Source organism: Neophocaena asiaeorientalis, unplaced genomic scaffold (assembly GCF_003031525.2).
Source record: "Neophocaena asiaeorientalis asiaeorientalis breed wild unplaced genomic scaffold, Neophocaena_asiaeorientalis_V1.1 scaffold150, whole genome shotgun sequence".
Lineage (NCBI taxonomy): Eukaryota > Metazoa > Chordata > Mammalia > Artiodactyla > Phocoenidae > Neophocaena > Neophocaena asiaeorientalis.
In genome coordinates this window covers 20,335,576-20,358,056 of record NW_020176571.1, presented here as the reverse complement: position 1 = coordinate 20,358,056, position 22,481 = coordinate 20,335,576, and the positions used below count along the sequence as shown (strand labels likewise).

The 22,481-nt window shown below is 37.8% G+C and overlaps 1 protein-coding gene across 3 annotated transcripts in view; it reads right to left on the bottom strand.

Annotated features, from left to right (window-relative positions):
- Nucleotides 1–1,885: 1,885 nt before the first annotated feature.
- The window catches only part of RASSF8 (Ras association domain family member 8), a 123,797-nt gene continuing 103,201 nt past the window's right edge, over nucleotides 1,886–22,481 (bottom strand). For all 3 annotated transcript variants that reach the window (XM_024733458.1, XM_024733457.1, XM_024733459.1), the window contains 4 exons: nucleotides 20,267–20,472; nucleotides 9,165–10,054; nucleotides 6,718–6,862; nucleotides 1,886–6,071 (listed from right to left, as the gene is read on the bottom strand). In XM_024733458.1, coding sequence (XP_024589226.1) covers nucleotides 5,950–6,071; nucleotides 6,718–6,862; nucleotides 9,165–10,054; nucleotides 20,267–20,369 — 1,260 coding nt within the window. In that variant the 5' untranslated portion in view covers nucleotides 20,370–20,472 and the 3' untranslated portion in view covers nucleotides 1,886–5,949. The remainder of the gene's footprint in view (nucleotides 6,072–6,717; nucleotides 6,863–9,164; nucleotides 10,055–20,266; nucleotides 20,473–22,481) is intronic.

Here is a 22,481-nt window from a genome sequence, read left to right as displayed (position 1 = left end):
CTGCAAAGAGCTTTTCCCCCCAAACCATGGTTTTCCTGCAGGAAAGCCTGCAGGGGCTGTCTACAAGGGGGAGACCCATTTGAAGGCCCACCTCTCAAATACATATTTTCTGTGTCTTTATCCTCTCCCTTCCCTTCCTCCTGTCCCAATCTCTTGCCACCCAGCACACAGAACAGAGTATCTGTGACTACGCATCGAGTCCCACGGCACCGTTTCCACCGTTTCATTTAAGGCTGCGGAGAGCTGTCAAACGCCTGGGGTTTCTTGGATTCTTTTTTCCCTCCTCCACCATTTAAACATCATATCCTTTTGCTACTGTCTACTTCAGATGTCTATGATCTCTTTGGTTCTCCTCTTCTCCGGGTGCACGGTAGGTGCTCAGTAAGAACTTCTTACTGAATAAACCCTAACAGCCTACTTAGTTCAGGTTACCACCACCTCTGGCCCAGACTCCCGCAGACCTCATAAGCTGTCCTCGTTGCCTCTAGCCTTGACCCTTCTTCAGGCAGCTCTTCATGATGCCAGTCAGAAGGATCTTCCTAATATGCTAATCTGATCGTTTCATTTCCATGCTTAAAACTCCTCTGTGGCTCTAAGGATAAAGTCTAGACTCTTACATGGCAGCCAAGGCCCTTCATGATCGATGCCTACCTTCTCTTTTAGCCCTCCTAGCCTCTTCATCTTTCTATCTTCTTGTCTGTGCTGGCAGCCCTCTCCAGTTTATATCCCCTTCTCCAGGGCTTGCCAACACCCCACGCTGGGGTGAAGCCCTCCTTTAATGGTGGTCACTAGACTGTAAACCTCCCTGAGGTGCAGAACAAACCGTATTAACTTCAGTCCGGTGTCTGGCCAACAGCAGAGGCTCTCTGAATGTCTGCAGAAAGCATGAATGTGCCCAGCGTGTTTATGCCCATTTTATAGAACTCCGCTGGTCTTTCTTCAGGGAGGCAAGCACAAACACATGGAATGGGCAGCAGGTGAGTTAGACAGGATGGAAATTAAAATTCTAAAAGTCCAAACTAGGACATAGAATAATTTACATTTTGAGTTAATGTTTCTCATTTTCTCTTTGCTTTTATAACATCCTATTATTCATATGTATAATTTCATGAACAAGATTGAACTTCTACTGGTAAAAAATACAAAGATAGGGCTTCCCTGGTGGCGCAGTTGTTGACAGTCTGCCTGCCGATGCAGGGGAAGCAGGATCGTGCCCCGGTCCGGGAAGATCCCACATGCCGCGGAGCGGCTGGGCCCGTGAGCCATGCCCACTGGGCCTGCGCATCCGGAGCCTGTGCTCCGCAACGGGAGAGGCCACGACAGTGAGAGGCCCGCGTACCGCAAAGAACAAACAAACAAACAAAAAAACCCCAAAGATAATTTATATACTTCCACGTTGAAAAGTGGTTAAAATGTAGAAGCTGGGCATTGTAAAGCTTATTACGCAGCTTTATTGTGGAATACAGGACAGTACCTTGGTATCCGAAAGGACTGCATTCAAGGACCCTAAGAGCTACTTATCAGTTATGTGATTTGGGAGAAGTTCCTGGGCGGAAGAATGCACCTCCTGTTGTGCCCGGCAGGTGGAAAGGACTGAATGGTTCCTGCTTTTCCTCTCACTTGTGGTTTTAAAGAGATCTGGGAATACAGCGCTTCAATACTAAATAATTTTTTCTTTTACTTTTGAAATAAAAGGGAGGCATATTAGTTTCTTAATTCAGTGTCACTCAGATGAAGCAGCTGCCTTGGCAGGAAGAGATAACTCTTATAATTAACATTCTGTGTCACTGATATGCAGACCTTTTCTCTTAGGCATCTTTTAAAGGAAAAACAATTACAGTTTAAAATATTACATACGTAAGAAACAAACCAGCAATTGTAATGCCCCAGTGAATCCTGAAGATTTATTATTTGGGAGAATATCAGATATTGATCCTTTGTTTTACAGCTCATGATAATAATCAGAAAATATACATTTTGAAATGAAAGTCAAAAGAAAAGAACAATTACATATAATACAGATTACAGACATTTTACTTGTACATAAGCAAAGCAGTACTAAAAGCATATTTATGTGTCCACAGTTAGTGGACATAGCATTTTTCTGTTTAAAGCTGCAGCAACTCAAATCCTCTTCGGGTCAATAAAGAAAGACAGATTGAGAAATACATTTAGAGCTATCACCATGTCTGGCTGTAATCCTATTTTTAATCTTTTCCCTCCCCCCATATATATATGTATATACTTTATTGCCTTTATATTTCTGCTGGTTTAATATAATTAGTATACTAAATAGTTATCTGCATTTATTTGGTTTCTAAAAATATATAAAATGCACTGGAATAGAGCTCCTGCAGCTTTCAAGCAGTCACTGTCCTGGCATCAAAAGCTTACTCTGGAAATGTAAAGCAGCAACACTGAATAAATAGTGATTGTTCTGTCTTCTCCGTACAGCTGATGGTCTTAAACCAAAACTGGAAAACACTGTAGCAAACAGTATAAACATGCAACTTAAAAAAACTGACATAATATAAAAGTAATACTTATGAGCTAAATTTAATACAATATGGACTAATAAAGACAACTTTAGGTAGAAGAGGGATGTGAACACAGCATCCTTATTTACATATAAGTTAAGGCCCAATTTTTCAAAGGCAATGCACACAAGGAACCGTCCATCTGCCCATGCCCTTTGCGCACCTGAAATCAAGAGTTTCTGCCTTTTCCATATTGTCTCCTCAATCCATTATTATAGCTGTAACTTGGAAAGATGTTCACAGAAACGGTTTTAAATGAAGTTTCTTTTCTCTAAAGGCCACTTTGCTCTTATTCACAAAGAAAATTTTCTTTTAACGCAGGTGCAAAATGTGTTTATGTTCTGGAAGCAAGTGCTTATTTGTTCTTCTTAAACATTGTTAAAATTCACATTTCACACCGTAACTTTTACATTTTTACCGTATTAGTCTTGTTTGAGCTCTAGTTTGATTAATTTGAACTACAGAAATTGATGACGAGCTCAGTGATGGCTGAGGGATGGCTGAGGGATTTAAATGGTTAACTCCTATTAACACCAACCAAAGTCTCACATATAAATACCCTGTGCATCAGGAGAAAAAAAAAAAAAGAAAAAAAGCTAACAAACCAAAATATCTCATAAGAACGACAAAAGGATTGAGGCAAGCCACTACGGTTCATTCGCTGAGGATGACAAACACTCAAAAGGGTCAAATATACCAATACTATTTCAAATTATTCCCTGGTAAGAAAAAAAAATCTTCTAATGTATTTACTACTTGTAGGAAATCACAATAAAACAACTTCCAGTGTAATAATAATTTAAAAACTTACAGTCTAATTTAGTATTCAGAACCTGAATATGCCCCCAGATGCAAAATTTTCTATTTGGTATTTTTGCATACCATTGCCCACTTCCCCTCTGAAATGTATCCAAAGATGTGGCACTTAATCTAACTCATTTGTATTCACAATAGATAAAAATAATCAGAAATAGACTAAGATATTTTTAAGATGTTCTAGGGAAATGAGTTTTCTTTCCTCTATTAAAAAAAAATACTTAGAAAATATTTCTTAGAGATGTGCTTCCAGAAGTGTTGATAATAAAACTGCTTAAAAAGTACAGCTGCTCATTGTATTAATCAAATTCACATTTATATACTCTTCTCATCCAGGAAATAGTATTTCTATCTGTAGTTAGGTCTGTGAAGATTATTTGGCAGCTTGAAAATTCAGATGAAGTTGTCAGAATCCTACTAACAGTCTTTCTTTAAAGTTATTAGGTTAATGCTGACAATAATTTACAACAATTAAGTTGGATACTTTGTGTTTTTCATGGCATGCCCAGGCATCGTTGCAATTAAAAATTGCGAAGTCTAATGTATCTAGATTTAACATTTTGATTTAAATAGAATGTGATCAACTTATAAAAATGTTTTTCTTTGTGAATAAGATCTCAATTTCTCTGAACAACAATAACAAAATGACCCAGTATAGAATGGAACCCTTTAAAAAATAAGGCATATATCAGGCATACATAAACCATTATTGTCACAAAATCTACAAATTCTTTCGATTTTCTAATTCTAATTTTTAAATATATATGGATATGAAATAACTATTATAAACTGAGAGCAAATGTGTATAGATTGTGGCTATTAGATAACAATCATTTATTTCTCAAGTTCTTTTTTGCAAAACAATATAATGGCAAGGTCAACTCGATAACTCCAAGAACCCAAAGAAGATATTTTTAGTTGAGGTCTGCCATTTAGCTGGACTAGAAAAGGCAACTATGCATTATTACTTTCAGTCCTCTAGAAGCTTCTACATATTGTCATAGCCATTCTTAAAAATTATCATTGGAAACCTAAATATAGCAGCATTCTCAGCATTCATTAAACCAAAAATAAGTCAGATGCGTTTAAAACATCAAAAATTGCCCTCATGCATAGGATATAACTTACACCTTTTTATTGTTACCATGGCATTAATATACTAATCCACTTTTATTTTGTTGCATGTAAATAATACAGATAATACGTTTTCCTCAGAATAAAAAACTACTTTAAATTTTAGATGAAAGTCTTAATTATATTGTACCAAATTCTGATCACAGGGAAGGTAAAAATGGCTAAGAAGTATCTGACCACATCCATCTAGATACTCTTGTGCATCTTAGTTATTAAGTCAGTACTCATGGGAGGGGTGTTGACTCATTTTTGGTTTCATAAACAAGAAAATAATATATGTACAAATGGAGATTAACGTCCTGCAAAGGTCAAGCTGAAAATTAATAAAAACGAACACTGACTTTAACTTTATTTCCTTGGTAAAAAGTAACTAACTCCAATCTACTTTCTATTTAAGTGACTGGAAAAATTGCAATAGTTCATAATGTACTCAGTAAATTCTGTGCAAGCAATAACTTATCCATGGGTGCTTACACCAATAGACCATACATATAAAGTGGGTTATTTTAAAATAAAAAAAGTATCACTTAAAGCAACCTTCCTGAAGATATCCTTGGACATCTCTCTTTTTTTTAAGACATTTCTAATTTATGTATGATGGCAACTCTGAGGACCCATGAGACTAAAATAATAAGGCAGGGCAGAAACAAAACACATAATGTATCAGGAAACCCCATGCCTGTTTGGATAGATATTCAACAATTACATTTTTGTTCAACAGTGTCTGAAGCACTGCAAACCTTTTAAACATGTAATTTACTTCATGAAAATATTTCTGCTCTTGTGTATGGTTCGTTCATATGCTGGAGATACTGTAAAGAAAAGATGAAACACCAGATTAAAAAGAAAACCTGAATTATCTCACCTAATTAAGCAGCGGCTAGGATGGGTTCACAAGGTAAATGCAAGTCAGTTCTTCTGGAGTCAGTTTCCATGGCGGAGCCCCCTATGACACGTGTATAGCTGTAATTCAGCAACGCATGGAGTCTGGCAACATGCACACAGAGTCATCGTCACACAATATGCAGTGTAACTCAGTCACAGGATAAGTATTAATAAAAAATATTAAAACGTCAACACTCACTCCTTAATTGATTACATGGAATAAATAAACTAAGCCAGTCACATATTTCTCTTCATTCTGAAGTCACGGTTTTATTTATGTATACACACAGTATAATACTTTCCTAATGCTCTCGAAATGCTACAAATAAAAATGAAGGCTTTGCATTACAGCTGCTGGACAAAAACATCAACACTGTGGATGTGTGAAAATACAGTTTCTTTGTTCTTTAGCATCAGTGCACAGGGTATGGCTCCAAGTGGTATGCAATTTAGGACAGAAAAAAGATACGGTGGCTTGTGAAATATATCCTCTGTTCATCATTGGCACAAAATCAAAGAAGGAATTTTCACTGTCCTTGGTACCTTTACTGGGTCTCTCCCCTGAAGGCAGATAATGTTATACATATATGCCTTCAGGATTAAAACCAGACGAGATAGGATTCTGTAGAATACGAAGATTACTGGGGAGCTGCCGAGAGGAACCAGGTCGCTTCAGAGACCCCGACTGGAATGGTGCCTCTAAACAGGAAACAGAGAAAGTCATTTGATGTTTGCAGTAACCTGGAGTACTTAGCAATATGAAAAATTAGAACTTTTCCTGCTCTCAAGAACCAAATAATATACAGTAACGACTGCAACCCCCTGTGAGTCCTGGGTGAGAGGAGAGGTTACGTCTGCTTGACCCTCTCAGTTGATAAAATAGTTTTCAGTGATTTCAACAGTTCATGATCTTTTCTTAAAAGGTGAACATTTTGCTTCTCTTTCTGGGTTGTTCAGATTATATGCATATACAGATTTAGAAGTGTCCTTTAAATATCAGCCCAAATTAATAACAAAGACTTTTAGGAGAGGAAGAAGGGGCATTAGGAACAGAGAGAAGCTAAAACTCAATTAATAAACTCAATTAATAGACTACAACTCACACATTTCAGGAAAAGTTTGTAAGGAAGCAGTTTAAAACTAATGATAGGCTATCTGGTCATCTAAGTAAATAAATAACCTAAATATTATTGATTTTCCCCAGAAACAGCAAGTACGTCAAAAATTTTTTTAAGCAGCCCAAGAATTAGCTTTGAATGGTAGGAGAACATTTTAGCCGAAAGTAAGCGGTTTATTCCAAGTTAAGAGAGTAAAGTTTTTTAAAAAGCGATCTCTCAAATCTTACCCCTTTCTAGGTCTGCATGCGAGGCCTCCACTTCGATGGGCTCCGCTGGCAAGACGGTGACTTTCGTCCCTGTCTGCTGGATAAACTGCTGGAGGTTGACTTGCCGCAGCTCCTTGGTCAGCTGCTCCAATTCTTGTTCTTTGTCCTAGATGGGAGTTAAATGCTTTCTAAAATTTGAGGATTCACTATTGGCCAGCTACAGACATCCTGGTGACAGCCCACCTGCTACAAGGGTTGAATGTGGGACACCTTTCACAAGAATGCATTTAACAAACCTGGTTTATATCGATGTAATAGGCTAAGGAGGTCACTTTCACTCTGTGGCATGGGCCAAAAGTTAAGCGAATAAAGGACAACTTCTTCAGTCTGTCCTCTTAAATGTCATGCTTTCCTCCGTTAGGAGTATACTATGCCCCTGATGAAATAAATATATGTCTATAAACTTTCATGAATAAAACACTGGATTGCATCCATCCTGGTGTTTACAGCAAGCTTGCTAAGCTGTTCACAATTAAACTTCCTTATTATCTACTTCATAACTGACTGCAAAATTAATAGTCACTTGGGTCCATGAGATTCAGGGTTCTTGTTTTTTTTAACCTGTTTAAGTTTTCATGGGATCCATGATTGAGATTTATATCATAGCAAGGAAAGCAAGGCGAGCAAGATTCCCACTATGGGGTTTTTTAATCCTTGATGAGCAGATCTGAGAACTGAAGAGCGCTAAAGTAAGGAGACCAAGTTTGGACGGCCAGAAAGCTCCAAAAGCAAGGAGAGGCATTCTGTTATCAAATGGACTTTCTTCTCTTTCTCTCCTTTAGGGCACTATAAGAAAAAGTGGCAAGGCCGCATCCAAGCTGGTTGTGTCAGAGGACGTGGTAAGGATATAGGGAAGAGAAAATAGAAAGGCGGGGTTTTTTGCTACTTTGAGTGTAGGGGGTACTTGGAGATACGTTAGTAGTTTGACTATTAGATACTTTTCACAGGTAGTGGGGTTTATTAGTAACAACTGTCACAAATTAGTGTTTCCTGTAATATCAAGGCAATATAATTTCCAACTGCACTCTTTTTGTGTTGAAATGAACCCAAATAGTAAAATGCTGACAAATCATAAGTTAACAACCTTCTATTATATGAGAAATTCCTGACTGCAAATTTTGGTGGTAGTTCTACCTCTCACTGTAGTTAGTGGCAGAGAAAGGAAATCACATCAGTTCTTCCTGAAACGTCAGCTTTCTCTGCTTGTGGAACTGTTCCTACTCTACAGCAGCTCTTCTCAAACTCCGGTGCGCACAGGCACTATTTGGAGATGCTGTTACTACATAACACTCTCAATTTCTAACCAGCAAGCCTCACGGTTCACTCTTTGATCCGTGATCACACAGCTTCTAAACCGGCACTGTCCAGTTCAGCAGCCACTGCACATATGTGCTGCTGAGCACTTGAAATGTGGCCAAATGTGACTAAAACAGAAGTTTAAATGTATTTAATATTTTTAAACAGCTTTATTGAATATTATTTAACTTTAATTTATTTAAATATAAGTAGCTGTATTATAATCAGCTGTGTCTCATTCTCATTTCAGCTGTTAGAAACTGATAGCTCTTTGCAACTCCCATTAACATTACCACACTGTCTTTTCAAGAATGGGTATCCAAGAAATACAAGCTGAGGGATCATGGAGTAAGTGTGAAATAGAAATGTTCTCGTACCCACTAGAGATGGGAAAAAATCAGAGAGGAACCTGCCCCTCTCCTCAGGGAAGCAAAGGACAGTTGCGGGAGAGGGGAGGAGGTGGGGTTAGCAACAAAGGAGACGTGAGAGAGAAGCAGCCAGCTAGCCGCACAATCACTGGTGAACCAATCCTTGGTCATCTCTTTCAGCTCTTGTTTCCCTATCACTAAAAGAAGGTCAGATTCACTATCTCATCATTAGTGGCCATTCCAGCTCTGAGATTCTCATCTGCTGTATCCGATTACCTAATGCTATCACTGCCACAGTAAGAAAGCTTCTTCCGTGGAAAAGGATCCGTGCGGCTTCAGCTCTCATCTTTGTTTTGGCCTCATATCTTAGCTTTGTCATAAGTCACAGAAATTCTAAGAAAATGATAAACCAAAGTAAGTTTCTAACTTTAAATGTAAGAGAAAATGAATAATCAGTAAAGAAGATGCCGAAATATATTTAATTCTTTTTTCTCTCTATATATTTCCAGTCAACTTTCTGTGTTTTATTGAACATTTTTTCTATTTTCAGATTCTTTTCCATGACCAGTGATGAAAATAAAGGCATCATCATTCTGGAAAATCAAGAGCAAACCTACAGTGATTTGGAGAAATACAGAGTTTAAGAAGCTTCCGTGAGGAAAGAAAAAGAGGAGTTCAGTGTTTTAGATTCCAAATATTTAACTCTTTTAAATAGATGAAACATTCTAATAAACGTGTCCTTACCTGTAGTCGTTTGGTGGCTTGTCCAAGAGACCTTTCCACGGCTTTAATACCATTTTCCAGCCTCAGACTCTGCTGGCCTTGAATGTCAATCTCCCCTCTGACCTTACCGATCTTTCCTTTAACCTCTTCTTCATTGACCTGTGCCTCTTGAACTTCCCGTTGCAATTTTTCTGCTTCAAGACCACTTTCCATAGTCTGGATTTGACCCAAATAGTCTTTTAATTTGCTCTCACATTCTGTTATTTTCTGTCTTATTTCTTGAAGTTGATCTTTCAGCTGTTTTTCATTTTCCTGTTCAATCTGTAATTCATTTTCCCAGAATTCCTCCTCTTCAATTTCAACATCGTTTCTTTTGATCTTCTGCTCCAGGCGGACAATTTCTTCTTCAAGGTTAGAATTATATTTTTGCTCCCAAAATCGTATTTCTATTTCATTTGATTCTAGCTCTTTCTCAATGGATTGGAGCTTCTCTGTCTGCAAACGGATCAGCTTCTTTAACTCATCTGCTGTTGTTTTGCAGTTATTCAGCACCTTTTGTTTAAGTTCAGTTTCTTTACCTTTTCCAAAAATGTCCATTAACCCTTTGGCACCTCCTGTAAATGTTAACGATTTCCTTTTAGGCTCTCTCCTTTTGATTGCTTTGTCAATCTGAGGCCTCAGTTTAGCCAAGGGGGGCAAACTCTGCCTGCATAAAGTTCTTTCAGGAACTCGAGCCACACCATCCGACGTGGGCCGCTCACTGAGAGACGGCCCCGTTCGACGTAAAATCAGCTGTACATCACTAGCGTACTGCCCCCATTTGTTTAAGGATATGATAGGATTTTCATGAGGTGCTAAGTGTCTTTCAGTATCTCTCCATTTTTCTATAAGAGTGTACCTTCCAGTTCGACCTAGATAAAAAAAGATAAGAATAAATTGTCAAAAAGGGATACACAACAGCTGAAATAATGCCTCCAGACATAGGACACGATTTGATAACTGTGCCTTTTTAATTAGCATCAAAGTCCAGCCCGTGATGTCTTTAAAACTTCCACTTGAGGACACTGAACTCCTTAAGATACGTAACACACAAAACTATGGGATGTGAACTGCATACACTCTTCAGACTCGCTTAGAAACTCAGCTTTACACTTTAAACCTCAATGGGAATCTTAATCTACCCTCTTGTCAAATGCCTGACCGCCTAGACCTTGTTTGCGGCAAGACCTCCAGCTGAAACTAAGGAGGGCACTAGAGTGTCCTGCTGGAAGCCAGGAGGGCCTGGTCCCAGGAACCAGGCAGGACTTCAGAACTTGAGCAAACTTCCACTTGAGGAATCCCTCTGATTTCTCTGCACATCAGGACTTGGGAAGGTTGGAGCCCCCGGCTCTCCTCCTGAAAGGAGACATGGAGCCAGTGGAGGACCTGCTACCTAGCTACAGGTGCTGGGTAGGCCTTTCCTTGCCCATACCGTCCTGCATACCTGTGGCAAATAAAAAATCACCTCAGTGAAAACAACCCTCAAAATAGTCTCATATAAAGAGTGGGGTCTGAAGAGAAGTCTTGTTCAGTTTTGATAATAGCTTCAAAGAGTCTTTTAAAAAACGTTAAAAAGGCAAAAATGATATTATTAAAAAACAAAAGTAGAATAAAATTACATTTATGTTAAAAATATACTGAATCTAACAGTAATTATGGAAGATAAAGATTCAGAAGACAACATAATGTCATTAGCTTGAATACACTTCCTAAATATTTCCATTTAAGGTGTGTGGGTCAGATGGAAAATATTAATTTTAAGAGTGTCCATTAGACATCTGAAACTAATGTAAGGTTATATATCAATTACATCTCAATTTTTAAAAAGTGTCCATTAGTAGTTAATATTATTACAAAGAAAAAAAACTCACCTTGCCATCTAGCAATTATCATATTGGCATATACAGCTACTGATTTGACTTCCCTGCCTTCTTTTTTATTTCATGAGCTTCTGAACCAATAGTAGTATTTCCTCAATCACTGGGCCAATAAGTGGAAATCTGGATATGTACTATGAACACCCACATGTGCTATTCAAAAGTAGCAGATGAAGAGTGGTACTGCTCTAAGCATATGTGTATGTTCGTCTTTAAGGAAACCTGAATCTTGGGTGCAGCTGAAAAGTTGAAGCTTTGAAAGCAAACAGACTAGAGTTTTAAGCTCGGGTAAATTACTTGCTGGATAAGTAGCCTAACTTCACTTCTAAAGTGGGGAGAGGGGCAGTACCTCATAGGTTCTGAGAGTCAGAATCAGGGCTAATAAGCACCTGCCATACTGCCTGGCCCGTAGCAGGTTTTCAATACATGGCAGCCATCATTAATTGAACACACTGTTTTTCACATGACAAAAGGGCTGACCAGAGACCTCCTTTAAATAGTGACATGACGCGACAACAATCTGACTAAAAGAATTCTTAATCAACTTGCAGCAACTCCTAGCTATGTAAAGCTGGACAGAGTGGAAAGAAAGAATATGGGCTCTCTGGAGTCAGAAGGCCTGTTTTCAGATCTGGCTCTGCCATATATTTACGTGATTTGCACAAATTATTAAATTTCCTTCAGCTCTGGTTTCTTCATCTGTAGAGTGAGACTTGTATGTTCTTACCTGACAATATTGTAAGAGTTAAGTGAGATATAAAATATAAACATGTTTTATAACATTGAAAAGTGCTATACAAGTATTAGTTGTTGCTATTATCAAAATACCTGGGCAAACAAGGGGAATGCAAAGCCTTATTAGCACACTGGATTTGGCTTCTTGGAATAAAAAAATGTTTCTAAAGATTTTCAAGTTAAAAATTACTGTAATTATACCAAGAAAAACCACCCAACAACTCTTCACGGTTAAACTCGTTCCAGATGTACACACTGCTTCAAAGATCACAGCACTTTGGGTTCCTGGCTCTGCTGTCTATCAACTACTTTTAGATCTCACTCCTGCTATCTGGACCCTGGGTCCTCATCAGTAAATATGAAGGGTTGGACTAGACCAGTAGAACCCTCTCTAATCCTACCAGGCCATGAAGCATCTTTAAAAAGAAAACTGAATCATTACATTATATGAGTGAAATCAAAAATTTTAAGGACTCTAATTTAGTCATAATTAAATATAAAGCTTATTTTTCCAATGCTTAATGGTAGTACTGCTACTCTATGAGAATGTCTTGGTAGATTATTTAGGATTGCTTTTATTGCTAGCGCTTCCTTTTTGTTAAATAATGCATATTTAGTGCAATTAGGCAAAAAAATCCATCCAGCTATATAAAAAAGCTTTTTTTTAAAAAGTAAATGAATTAATACTTTGATTTTATTACAGAAATTGGGTTTTAGATAGTTTATGTAAGAGTTAAATTCCACAATCATTGGAATTTGAATGCGTATACTTGGCAAGGCCCTACAGAACATGAATACTTCATTTAGACAGATTCCAATTTCTCCTGCAAAACTCCTTTTATTGCAGTTTATTAAGTGGATACACTTAGTTCTACCTTGCATACTATCTTGATGTAGCCCTAAGACTAATAAAAAGGAACATCTATCTATCTATCTATCTATCTATCTATCTATCTATGGCATTTGTAGTTTAAACTGTTTTGGCTACCTAGGCCTGTATGCCACAATTTGTAATGATAAATAAAATATTGACTATACTTCTGAAGAGCTGAAGCAATTGAGTGTAATCCCAAGAATCATTAACTTCATATAATGAGGAAAATCACAAAGAGATTTTAGTGCATCAGTGGAATCTCACTGGACGACTGATATATATGTACAATAGACAGCTAGTGGGAAGCAGCCGCATAGCACAGGGAGATCAGCTCGGTGCTTTGTGACCACCTAGAGGGGTGGGATTAGGGAGGGAGACGCAAGAGGGAGGAGATATGGGGTTATATGTATATGTATAGCTGATTCACTTTGTTATACAGCAGAAACTAACACACTACTGTAAAGCAATTATACTCCAATAAAGACGTTAAAAATTTTTTAAAAAAAGGAGATAACAGACTACTTTCACCTAACTTAAAGTGGAATATTTAGGTGAAGTAATGTGAAGTTTTAGAAATATACACCAAAATTCGAACACTCAAATATGAGTCACCCAGAAACATTATCCTCTTATTTCAACCATTTAAAAAACTGTAACCATTTTTTTTTTTTACAATTTTAGGAAATTTTTCCTTAGAGCCAAAAAAATAAAATCATTTAAAAGTGTCACTTCTTGGGGGCTTCCCTGGTGGCGCAGTGGTTGAGAGTCCGCCTGCCGATGCAGGGGACACGGGTTCGTGCCCCGGTCCGGGAAGATCCCACATACCGCGGAGCGGCTGGGCCCGTGAGCCATGGCCGCTGAGCCTGTGCGTCCAGAGCCTGTGCTCCGCAGCGAGAGAGGCCACAACAGTGAGAGGCCCGCGTACCGCAAAAAAAAAAAAAAAAAAAGTGTCACTTCTTGTTATGTATTCAACAAATATATAGTGAACAAACATTTGTCAGAAATAGTGTCAGGCCCTGGGAATATATTCTATTAGACACCCTGATCATGAATGCTCTTCAGAAATTTTAGTTTTAACTGACATTTGATCGTTTCTTCAGTATGAAATCCTCCTTACCCCGAAGATGAACACTCTATGTTCTTCAAAAGGACATGACAGAGCTGGCATTAACCTCTCACGAATTTAATGTTAACATATCCTCCTGTTTCTGGACATACTGTAAGCAATGTCAGTTAACACCTGACTTATTCTTTATCTGTGGTGAATAAACTATCCTACTCCACTCAGTTTTTCTAATAGATACTTTTCTCCTTGAGCTACAAACATTTTGGAATCTTATGCAGAATCTAGTGAATAAAACTAATTCATTCCATAATGACTCAGAATTCTTACAACAAACATTGCTCTCTGTAACAGAACTTAGATTGTAACATTTTATAGTCTGTTAAATGCTTTTGATGCTTTTATATATATATATATATTTTAAAGCAATTTCCCAATGATGTACAACTATTCTGAAAATTTGTCAATGAACTTTCTGTAAGTCCTGTGTGTAGCTATTAAGATAACTCTTACCATAGAGTATTTATCTTATGATGACAGTGGTACAAGAATATCTTTGAGTATAACCTGTCAGCTAGCTGTGCATTCAACCCATAGTTAAATCATTCACAGTATATTTTCCCAGTGTGTTGATGAGACTATCATGTAATCACAGAATTACTGCATATTAATTTAGGACTTACTTAGGATTTTATTATAAATATACTACGACTAAATATAATGAAAACATTTATTGATTTCATAATGATTAACATTTAATATGCCCACTGTTTGCTAGGCTTTGTGCTGGTTACTTTACATAAATAATATTAACCAAAATAACAGCTAACGTATCATTATAAACCACTAAAGTTTGGGGGATTATTAATGTAGCATAATCTTACCTATCCTGACTGATGCAAGCTGTGAATTACATGTGTTCACATTCATTAAAATAATCTTTTATGGATGTGGAAAATATAGAAGGTACTTAGAATTATGGATGATACTCAGAATTATGGATGATATACTACACTACTGCTATAAATATAAAAGTTGTAAAAGATGACCCTGGCTATAAAAAAGCAGTATATTTTAGTAATAAGGATTTTTAGTTTTTGTTTCAATGTAATTCAGTCGGTGACTATATTTTCTAACAGTTGTCCATTGAGATTATAGGGGATATAAATAACATAGTATAAGAGTAGTTAAGAGCAGGGTTCTTGAATCAGACTACTGGTTTGAATCTCAGGACCCTCCTTACCAGCTACGGGTGCTTGGGCATGTTATTTAACATCTCTGTGCCTCTGTTCCATCATCTCTGAAATAGGGATCATAACTGGGCCTTTCTCATAAGACTGCTGTGAGACTGTTAAATGATGTGGAAAATTTAATTCCCAATTCAGTAATGAAAAGTGGGACTTTAAAACTATGAAGCATTAGAGTGAAATCTTTTTTTTAAAACTCATCTGTAGGTACATAAAAAGCATTGCTTAGAGTGTTTACTTCTAGGAAGCGAGGTCATGAGTGCTTCTTTTACCTTCTTTGTGTTTTGCTAAATTTCAAAATAGTCTACAATGGATAGTACTACTTGTAAAGAGATACAAAATTAACCAATTTATAAATTTCTAAAATTGATAATTTATATATGAAATTAAGAGTTAAATGTGACAATATAAAATATATTATTTTCTTTATCTTCTAAAGGATCATATAATCTTAGAGACGAATGGGACATCACCAAGTTCAGCCTGTAATTCACAGAAATGTAAAAAAATTCATTCATTTATTCACAAGTAGTTACTGAGTAACTACTACATGCTAGACATGGTTTTAAGCTATGAGAATAAGCAATAACAAAAGAGTGGCAGGCAATACACAACACACAAAGGAAAGAACGTATGTCTACTGTCCATTAACCAACAGCTTTAAGGTCAGATATGCTAAACATTCAGAATTTTTTGGATTATAGGAAGGTAGCATAGTGCTATCCTGCAGGTCTGTAGTCAAACATATTGAAAATTCTAAAGTAAAATATATCAATTTCATACCAAATGGAATAAATATAGATTAAAAGCAGCCTCCGCCTCACATCAAATCAGATCAGTTTTTACTACCAAATGAGTTCAAGCCATGCCAGGTATGGCTAACAAATTAAGTATGATAAACTTTAGGCTTTCAAAATTTTTTAGGTTTCAAAAATGTGGATAATGGATTGTGGCCTATGTGTAATATGTCGCGGGGGCTGGGGGGAGCACAATAGAGAAAAATAGAGTATGGCAGATGGCGAGTACGTGTGCGTGTGTGCATGGACAGGCAGTCAGGGAGCAGTTAGCTGAGGGAGTGAATCTGCAAGAGCGCTGGGCGCACGGTATTCTCAGCAGACAGATGAACAGGTGCAAGGACTAAGGCGGAACTGTCTCTGACACGTTTAAGAGGAAGCAATCAAAAGTGAGTGGGAGGAAATGAAGTTGGAGGTAAAGCAGGGATTCATTTAGGGCCCTAAAGACCATCGTATGGACTTTAGAATTTTCTGAGTGAGTCCGGAAACCACTAAGGGGTTTTGAGCAGAAGAGTGATGATGATGCATAGTTTCAAAGTATTACTTTAAAATAAATCTGTTGAGAATAGGCTGCAGGAGACCAGGATGATACAAGGAAATGAGTTGGAAGGCCACTGCAAAAATCTAAGTGAGAAATGATGGTGGCTTACATCACGGTCGTAACAGTGGCTGTGGAGAGAAGCAACAGGATTCTGGATATATACTGAAGATAGTACAGGGAGGATTTGTTGATGGATTAGTTGTAAGGTATTAGAGCAAGAAAAGAACCAAAGATCACACAAAAGTTTTAGATCTAATCAATTAAAAGCAATACTTCCCATTTGTTGAGATGAGGGGGGAGGAAATCTGAGGATGGGCAACAGTTGGGACACAAAGCTTTTGGGTTTGGACATTTTAAGTCTGAGATACCAGTTAGTCATCTTCTAGAACTGCGCTGTTCACTACAATAGCTATTAGCCACGAGCCACATTTAAACTTTAATTAAAAATTCATTTCCTCATTTGCACTAGCCACACTTCAGGTAGGTAATAGCTACATGTGGCTAGTGGCTACTGTACTGGACGGCACAGATACAGAACATTTACCATCCTTGCAGAAAGTCCTATGGGGAAGCACTGTTCTAGAAACTATGTTTTGTAGAGCACCTACTACTTTAGGCAAAGCAATGGTATAAGAGGGATAAATAAGCAGGACCCCTACTTTGAAGAGGCTTCCAGAGAAGAGAAAGAAATATTAACAAATAATAAAACCAGAGATCAGCATAAAATGTGTTTGTCTGAAAACTGATTTTGTTGGGGGCAAACTCTATGAAACATGGCTTTTGGGAACAATCCACGCCATCTTGGGCCCCAGCCCCAATCAATTTGTTTGGATTAAATGCTAGCTCTGGCCCCGGTTGAAAGAGATATGGGACAAGATCATCAGAAGTGTGAAGAGAGAAAACTTCTGAATCTTCAGTACTTTCAATGGCACCAGGCAACAAAGCAGTGTGAACCAGAAAACCTTTCCCTCAGCCTCCCTGATTTCTTCCTCCTCTTTTTTTCCTCTCTAATCTTTTGTTATCTGTACTTTAAGTTCTAAGCTACTTGAGGGCAGAAGTACATAGTTTTCATATTTTTCGTTTGTGATTTTGTAAAAGCAAATGCATTTTCTCAACTTAACTTGAGACAGATGAATTGTTTAAGGCTTTCTGTTTCACATACAGATCTGAGAAGTAGTTTGAACTCTATTTTGAAATAATGGCATTTCTGGGATAGTTTATGGGAAAAACAAGGTCGAATATTTAAAATTGGGAATGTTTCAGAAATCCCAGGGTGTACGGTACCCAAACAGTGCGTTCCTGCTGGGAAGTTTAACACTTCATGCCAATTGAGTGTGTCAATCATCGTTTCACTTTTAGTTACTGTCTCTTATAATTTGGGAATATGTTCTATTTCTATCACCTAAATATAACCTGTCAAGGTAGTCAAAGATCAGAGGAGAAAGGATTTCCTTCTATACTAGTAACTAACATTCAAAATCTTTTATCAAATTCTGTTCTGTCTTTAGCTCTTTTCTAACTTGATTGGAGTGATTAGTACCATTGAGTCAGAAAATGTTAGCTGTCATATATATTTGCAGACTGCCAATATGTATACATGTTTTTATATCACGATGGTTTCCTGAAAGCAATTTTAGCTACCCAGAAAAACTCAATAATCCCTAATCATATATATAGTGCCTCCCCCATGGGCAAATATGTGGACTTTAACTTAAGAAGCTATTCTATATGTTGCGTCACTATAAATTTTTTAGAAACATCTGCGGTTTTGCTCAGTCAGTCCACATATGCTGCTATTAGTGTAACTAAACCTTTTACTGTGTGAAGCCACAGAGATTCTGCAGGTGTTTGTTACAGCAGCAATTTCCCCTAATTAATAAACCCTCTATTATTTCTTACAGTATAAATAAGGTCAAAATACTATAACATTTTCATTTAGTGTTTAGACTCGGAACACCAATAACTTTCGTGACAATGGAGATAAATATTTAACTGTGTATTAGAAGCATACTGAATCTGAGGCTGAGAAAATTTTATGGCACAACAGAAGCAAGGATCAACAGTGCTCGCTGGTTTCCAGTTGAATCATCTCTCAGGTGAATTCTGAATTCAATGAAGTATTTATGATTCAGCAAGAGAGGTGTTTAGCCAAGTTTGGAGAAATATCGTAAAGCATCTGTACTCAAGTTGTCAACTTTTCAAAGCAGTTCTGGACTGAGTTATTGAGAAAGCAAATATGGGGTGGGGGGAGTAGGTTCAGTTAAAGCTTCTTTTTATCAATAGCTTGGCCACAAAGAAGTACACTCTTTAGTCCAAACGGATAAACACACACCTGGTACATCCGGACAGTTTCTCCTTGAAATTCTGTGTCGAGAACATGGTTACCATATGGACAGATGCAGCTTACTGTACTCTTCAACTACCTTGACTTTTCTAAAAGCTACTCGTTTTTTTAACCACTGTCCATGGCTTGATTCTCAAATATAACAAAGAAACTTAGATTTGACACTTGCTAATTTTAGTTTTCACTAAGCAGAAAAAACCCAACAATGCTTAATATTTTAATTCAAATAAATTATGTGAGGCTTTCAAAAGGGGCAATGACTAAATAAGTTGGTTGCAAAGAATATGAAATAAAGTTAAATGCCTTAATTTCCTCCTCTTTAATAATTAAACTTAAGTCCACAAATATAATACTAGTGCCAAACGCAAGAAAATCTCATGGGATGTGAAAGCCTAGGATTCTCAGCATTGTTTTACTATATGAGTGTGCTATATAGTATTTCAGGAAAAATCAAAAGATGTTAGTATTATAACAAAGCCTCTGTCTTTGTATAGGGCTACTGCCAACTTCAAACAGTGCACTGGCCACAACGCAGGGGCACAACCTCCTCTACAAAATGCTAAGGTGCCATCGTGACAGTGACTTGTCTCCATCCTGAGCTAAACCGACACGCTTCCAACAGAAACTAGCACTATATAAAAACAAACTTTTGATGAGGAGCTCAAAGACAAAGAGGCACCGAGCACCTAGCATGGTGAACACAGTTTCCTTCTCCATACAGTTGACCCTTGAACAATGCCAGCGTTAGGGGTGCAAACTCTCCACACAGTTGAAAATCTGCATATAACTTATAGTCAGCTGGCCTTCTCTATCTGCAGTTCCTCGTGGATTCAACTAACCTTGAATCGTGCAGTACTGTAGGATTTCCTATTGGGAAAAAAGCCCCATTATAAGTGGACCCTGGCAGTTAAAACTTGTGTTGTTCAAGGGTCAACTCCACATGTTTGCTAAGTGATTAAGATGCAAATACAAACTTTAGCCCACATTACTGGCTTTACTGATGTAGGTGTTTATGCCCTCATCATGTTCCAAATGGAATTATGGCAACTAAAAAACATGCATAAAATATCATAAAGATAAACTGAGAGTAAATAAGAAGAAAAGTTGCAACGGGATAAGTGAATAAGATGGAGCCGGTAAGCACGGATTTCACTACTTCATCTTCACTGTGTAAGATTTAAAAAGTACACATTATCTTTCTAATGAAGAACCACGTCATTTAATTTGTTGCAAATTTCTTTTCTGAAAGTATTCAGAATAAAAAATCGGATTTTGCCTAATGAAGAGTCTGGGAACTTGAAATCTACGTTTTGGCTCAAGAAAACCTTTTTAGTTCCAGAAATCATTGTTTAGGATAACAACAGGTGAGAAGACACTGCAGACTCTAGACTCCAGATGGGTAAACTCTCGGTGAGGCAGAGAACAAGTATCTTCACAGACTGACCTAAGCTGGAGGCAGGGGACAGTAATAAGTAAAAGTGTGCCTGAGAGATGTATTATGGAACCAAATGAGCAAAACCCACAGGACATCTATATTTAAAACAAACAAAAACAACAGGAAGCATAAGCATAAACCACTTTATCTCAGACAACCCGAGAGTTCACTTACCTATCGCTTGAGCTAAGGCTATGACAACTTCCTGGCAAGTTGTGACTTCGGTGACCCCACAAACAATCCTCTGAACTCCGTCCACCCATACTTTAAGTTCCATGGTGCCCCAGCCAGTCACCAGAGGGCCCTGAGACTGGTCATCAAGGCGTCAGGTCATGTCTCTGGCCACGAAAACACGGAAAAGGCAGAGTCTGTGTAGTCAGCTAAAAAGAGGAAAAAACATTTTTAATAAAACAAATCTTACCATTTCTCCTAGTAAGTAAATGTTACCAAAACAAATTTTAATATATCATAGTCCTACTACCATTAATGACCATGGGCTTACTTATTCACAGAACTGAACTTGAAAGTGTGACTACAACCATGGCCACCAATCATGACACCTCATGGTACTATTTCCACAATTAGAATATTAATCATAAAGTCACTCTCCATTGACCAAAGAAATCTTATTTACTTGACCAAGCCCTATTGCTCAACATACAAACTAATTTATTACAAAAATTACTTCATTAGGATAATTTCTGAGGTTAAAAAAAGAAAAGTTTTTTTGTCATTTTAGGAATCACAAATAATTGAACCAGTTTCCACAGCCTTGTCAGCATCTGTTTGTTCCCTGTGTTCCTTGCCTCACACTCTTGGCCAAGGGACCGAGAGTGTTGTCTACACCACTGAAACTTCAACACCAAGTGCAGCATAAGGCATAGGTGTGCAGAAAATATTAGCTGAAGGATATTAATTCCTTCGTTGGCTAACAACTTCCCCATCTATGATCTGCTTGTCCTCTACCCATTTATTTAACTGGAGTTTGATAATTGTCTTAAACTTTTTTTTTTTAAAACATCTTTATTGGAGTATAATTGCTTTACAATGGTGTGTTAGTTTCTGCTTTATAACAAAGTGAATCAGTTATACATATACATATGTCTCCATATATCTTCCCTCTTGTGTCTCCCTCCCTCTCACCTTCCCTATCCCACCCCTCTAGATGGTCACAAAGCACCGAGCTGATCTCCCTGTGCTATGCGGCTGCTTCCCACTAGCTATATATTTTACATTTGGTAGTATATATATGTCCATGCCACTCTCTCACTTTGTCTCAGCTTACCCTTTCCCCTCCCCATATCGTCAATTTTTTTTTTGCGATACACAGGCCTCTTACTGTTGTGGCCTCTCCCGTTGTGGATCACAGGCTCCAGATGCGCAGGCTCAGTGGCCATGGCTCACGGGCCTAGCCGCTCCATGGCATGTGGGATCTTCCCAGACCGGGGCATGAACCTGTGTCCCCTGCATCGGCAGGCGGACTCCCAACCACTGCACCACCAGGGAAGCCCCCTCATTGTAGTTTTGATTTGCATTCCTCTAATGATTAATGACGTTGAGCATTCTTTCATGTATCTGTAGGCAATCTGTATCTTCTTTGGAGAAATGTCTATTTAGGTCTTCTGCCCATTTTTGGATTGGGTTTTTTGTTCTTTTGATATTGAGCTGCATGAGCTGCTTGTAAATTTTGGAGATTAATCCTCTGTCAGTTGCTTCCTTTGCAAATATTTTCTCCCATTCTGAGGGGTGTTGTTTTGTCTTGCTTATGGTTTCCTTTGCTGCAGAAAAGCTTTTAAGTTTCATTAGGTCCCATTTGTTTACTTTTGTTTTTATTTCCATTCCTCTAGGAGATACGTCAAAAAGGATCTTGCTGTGATTTATGTCACAGAGGGTTCTGCCCATGTTTTCCTCTAAGAGTTTTATAGTGTTTGGCCTTACATTTAGGTCTTTAATCCATTTTGAGTTTATTTTTGTGTTTGATGTTAGGGAGTGTTCGAATTTCATTCTTTTACATGTAGCTGTCCAGTTTTCCCAGCACCACTTATTGAAGAGGCTGTCTTTTCTCCATTGTATAATCTTGCATCCTTTATCAAAGATAAGGTGACCATATGTGTGTGGATTTATCTCTGGGCTTTCTATCCTGTTCCATTGATCTATATTTCTGTTTTTGTGCCAGTACCATACTGTCTTGATTACTATAGCTTTGTAGTATAGTCTGAAGTCAGGGAGCCTGATTCCTCCAGCTCCGTTTTTCATTCTCAAGATTGCTTTGGCTATTCGGGGTCTTTTGTGTTTCCATACAAATTGTGAAATTTTTTGTTCTAGTTCTGTGAAAAATGCCAGTGGTAGTTTGATAGGGATTGCACTGAATCTGTAGATTGCTTTGGGT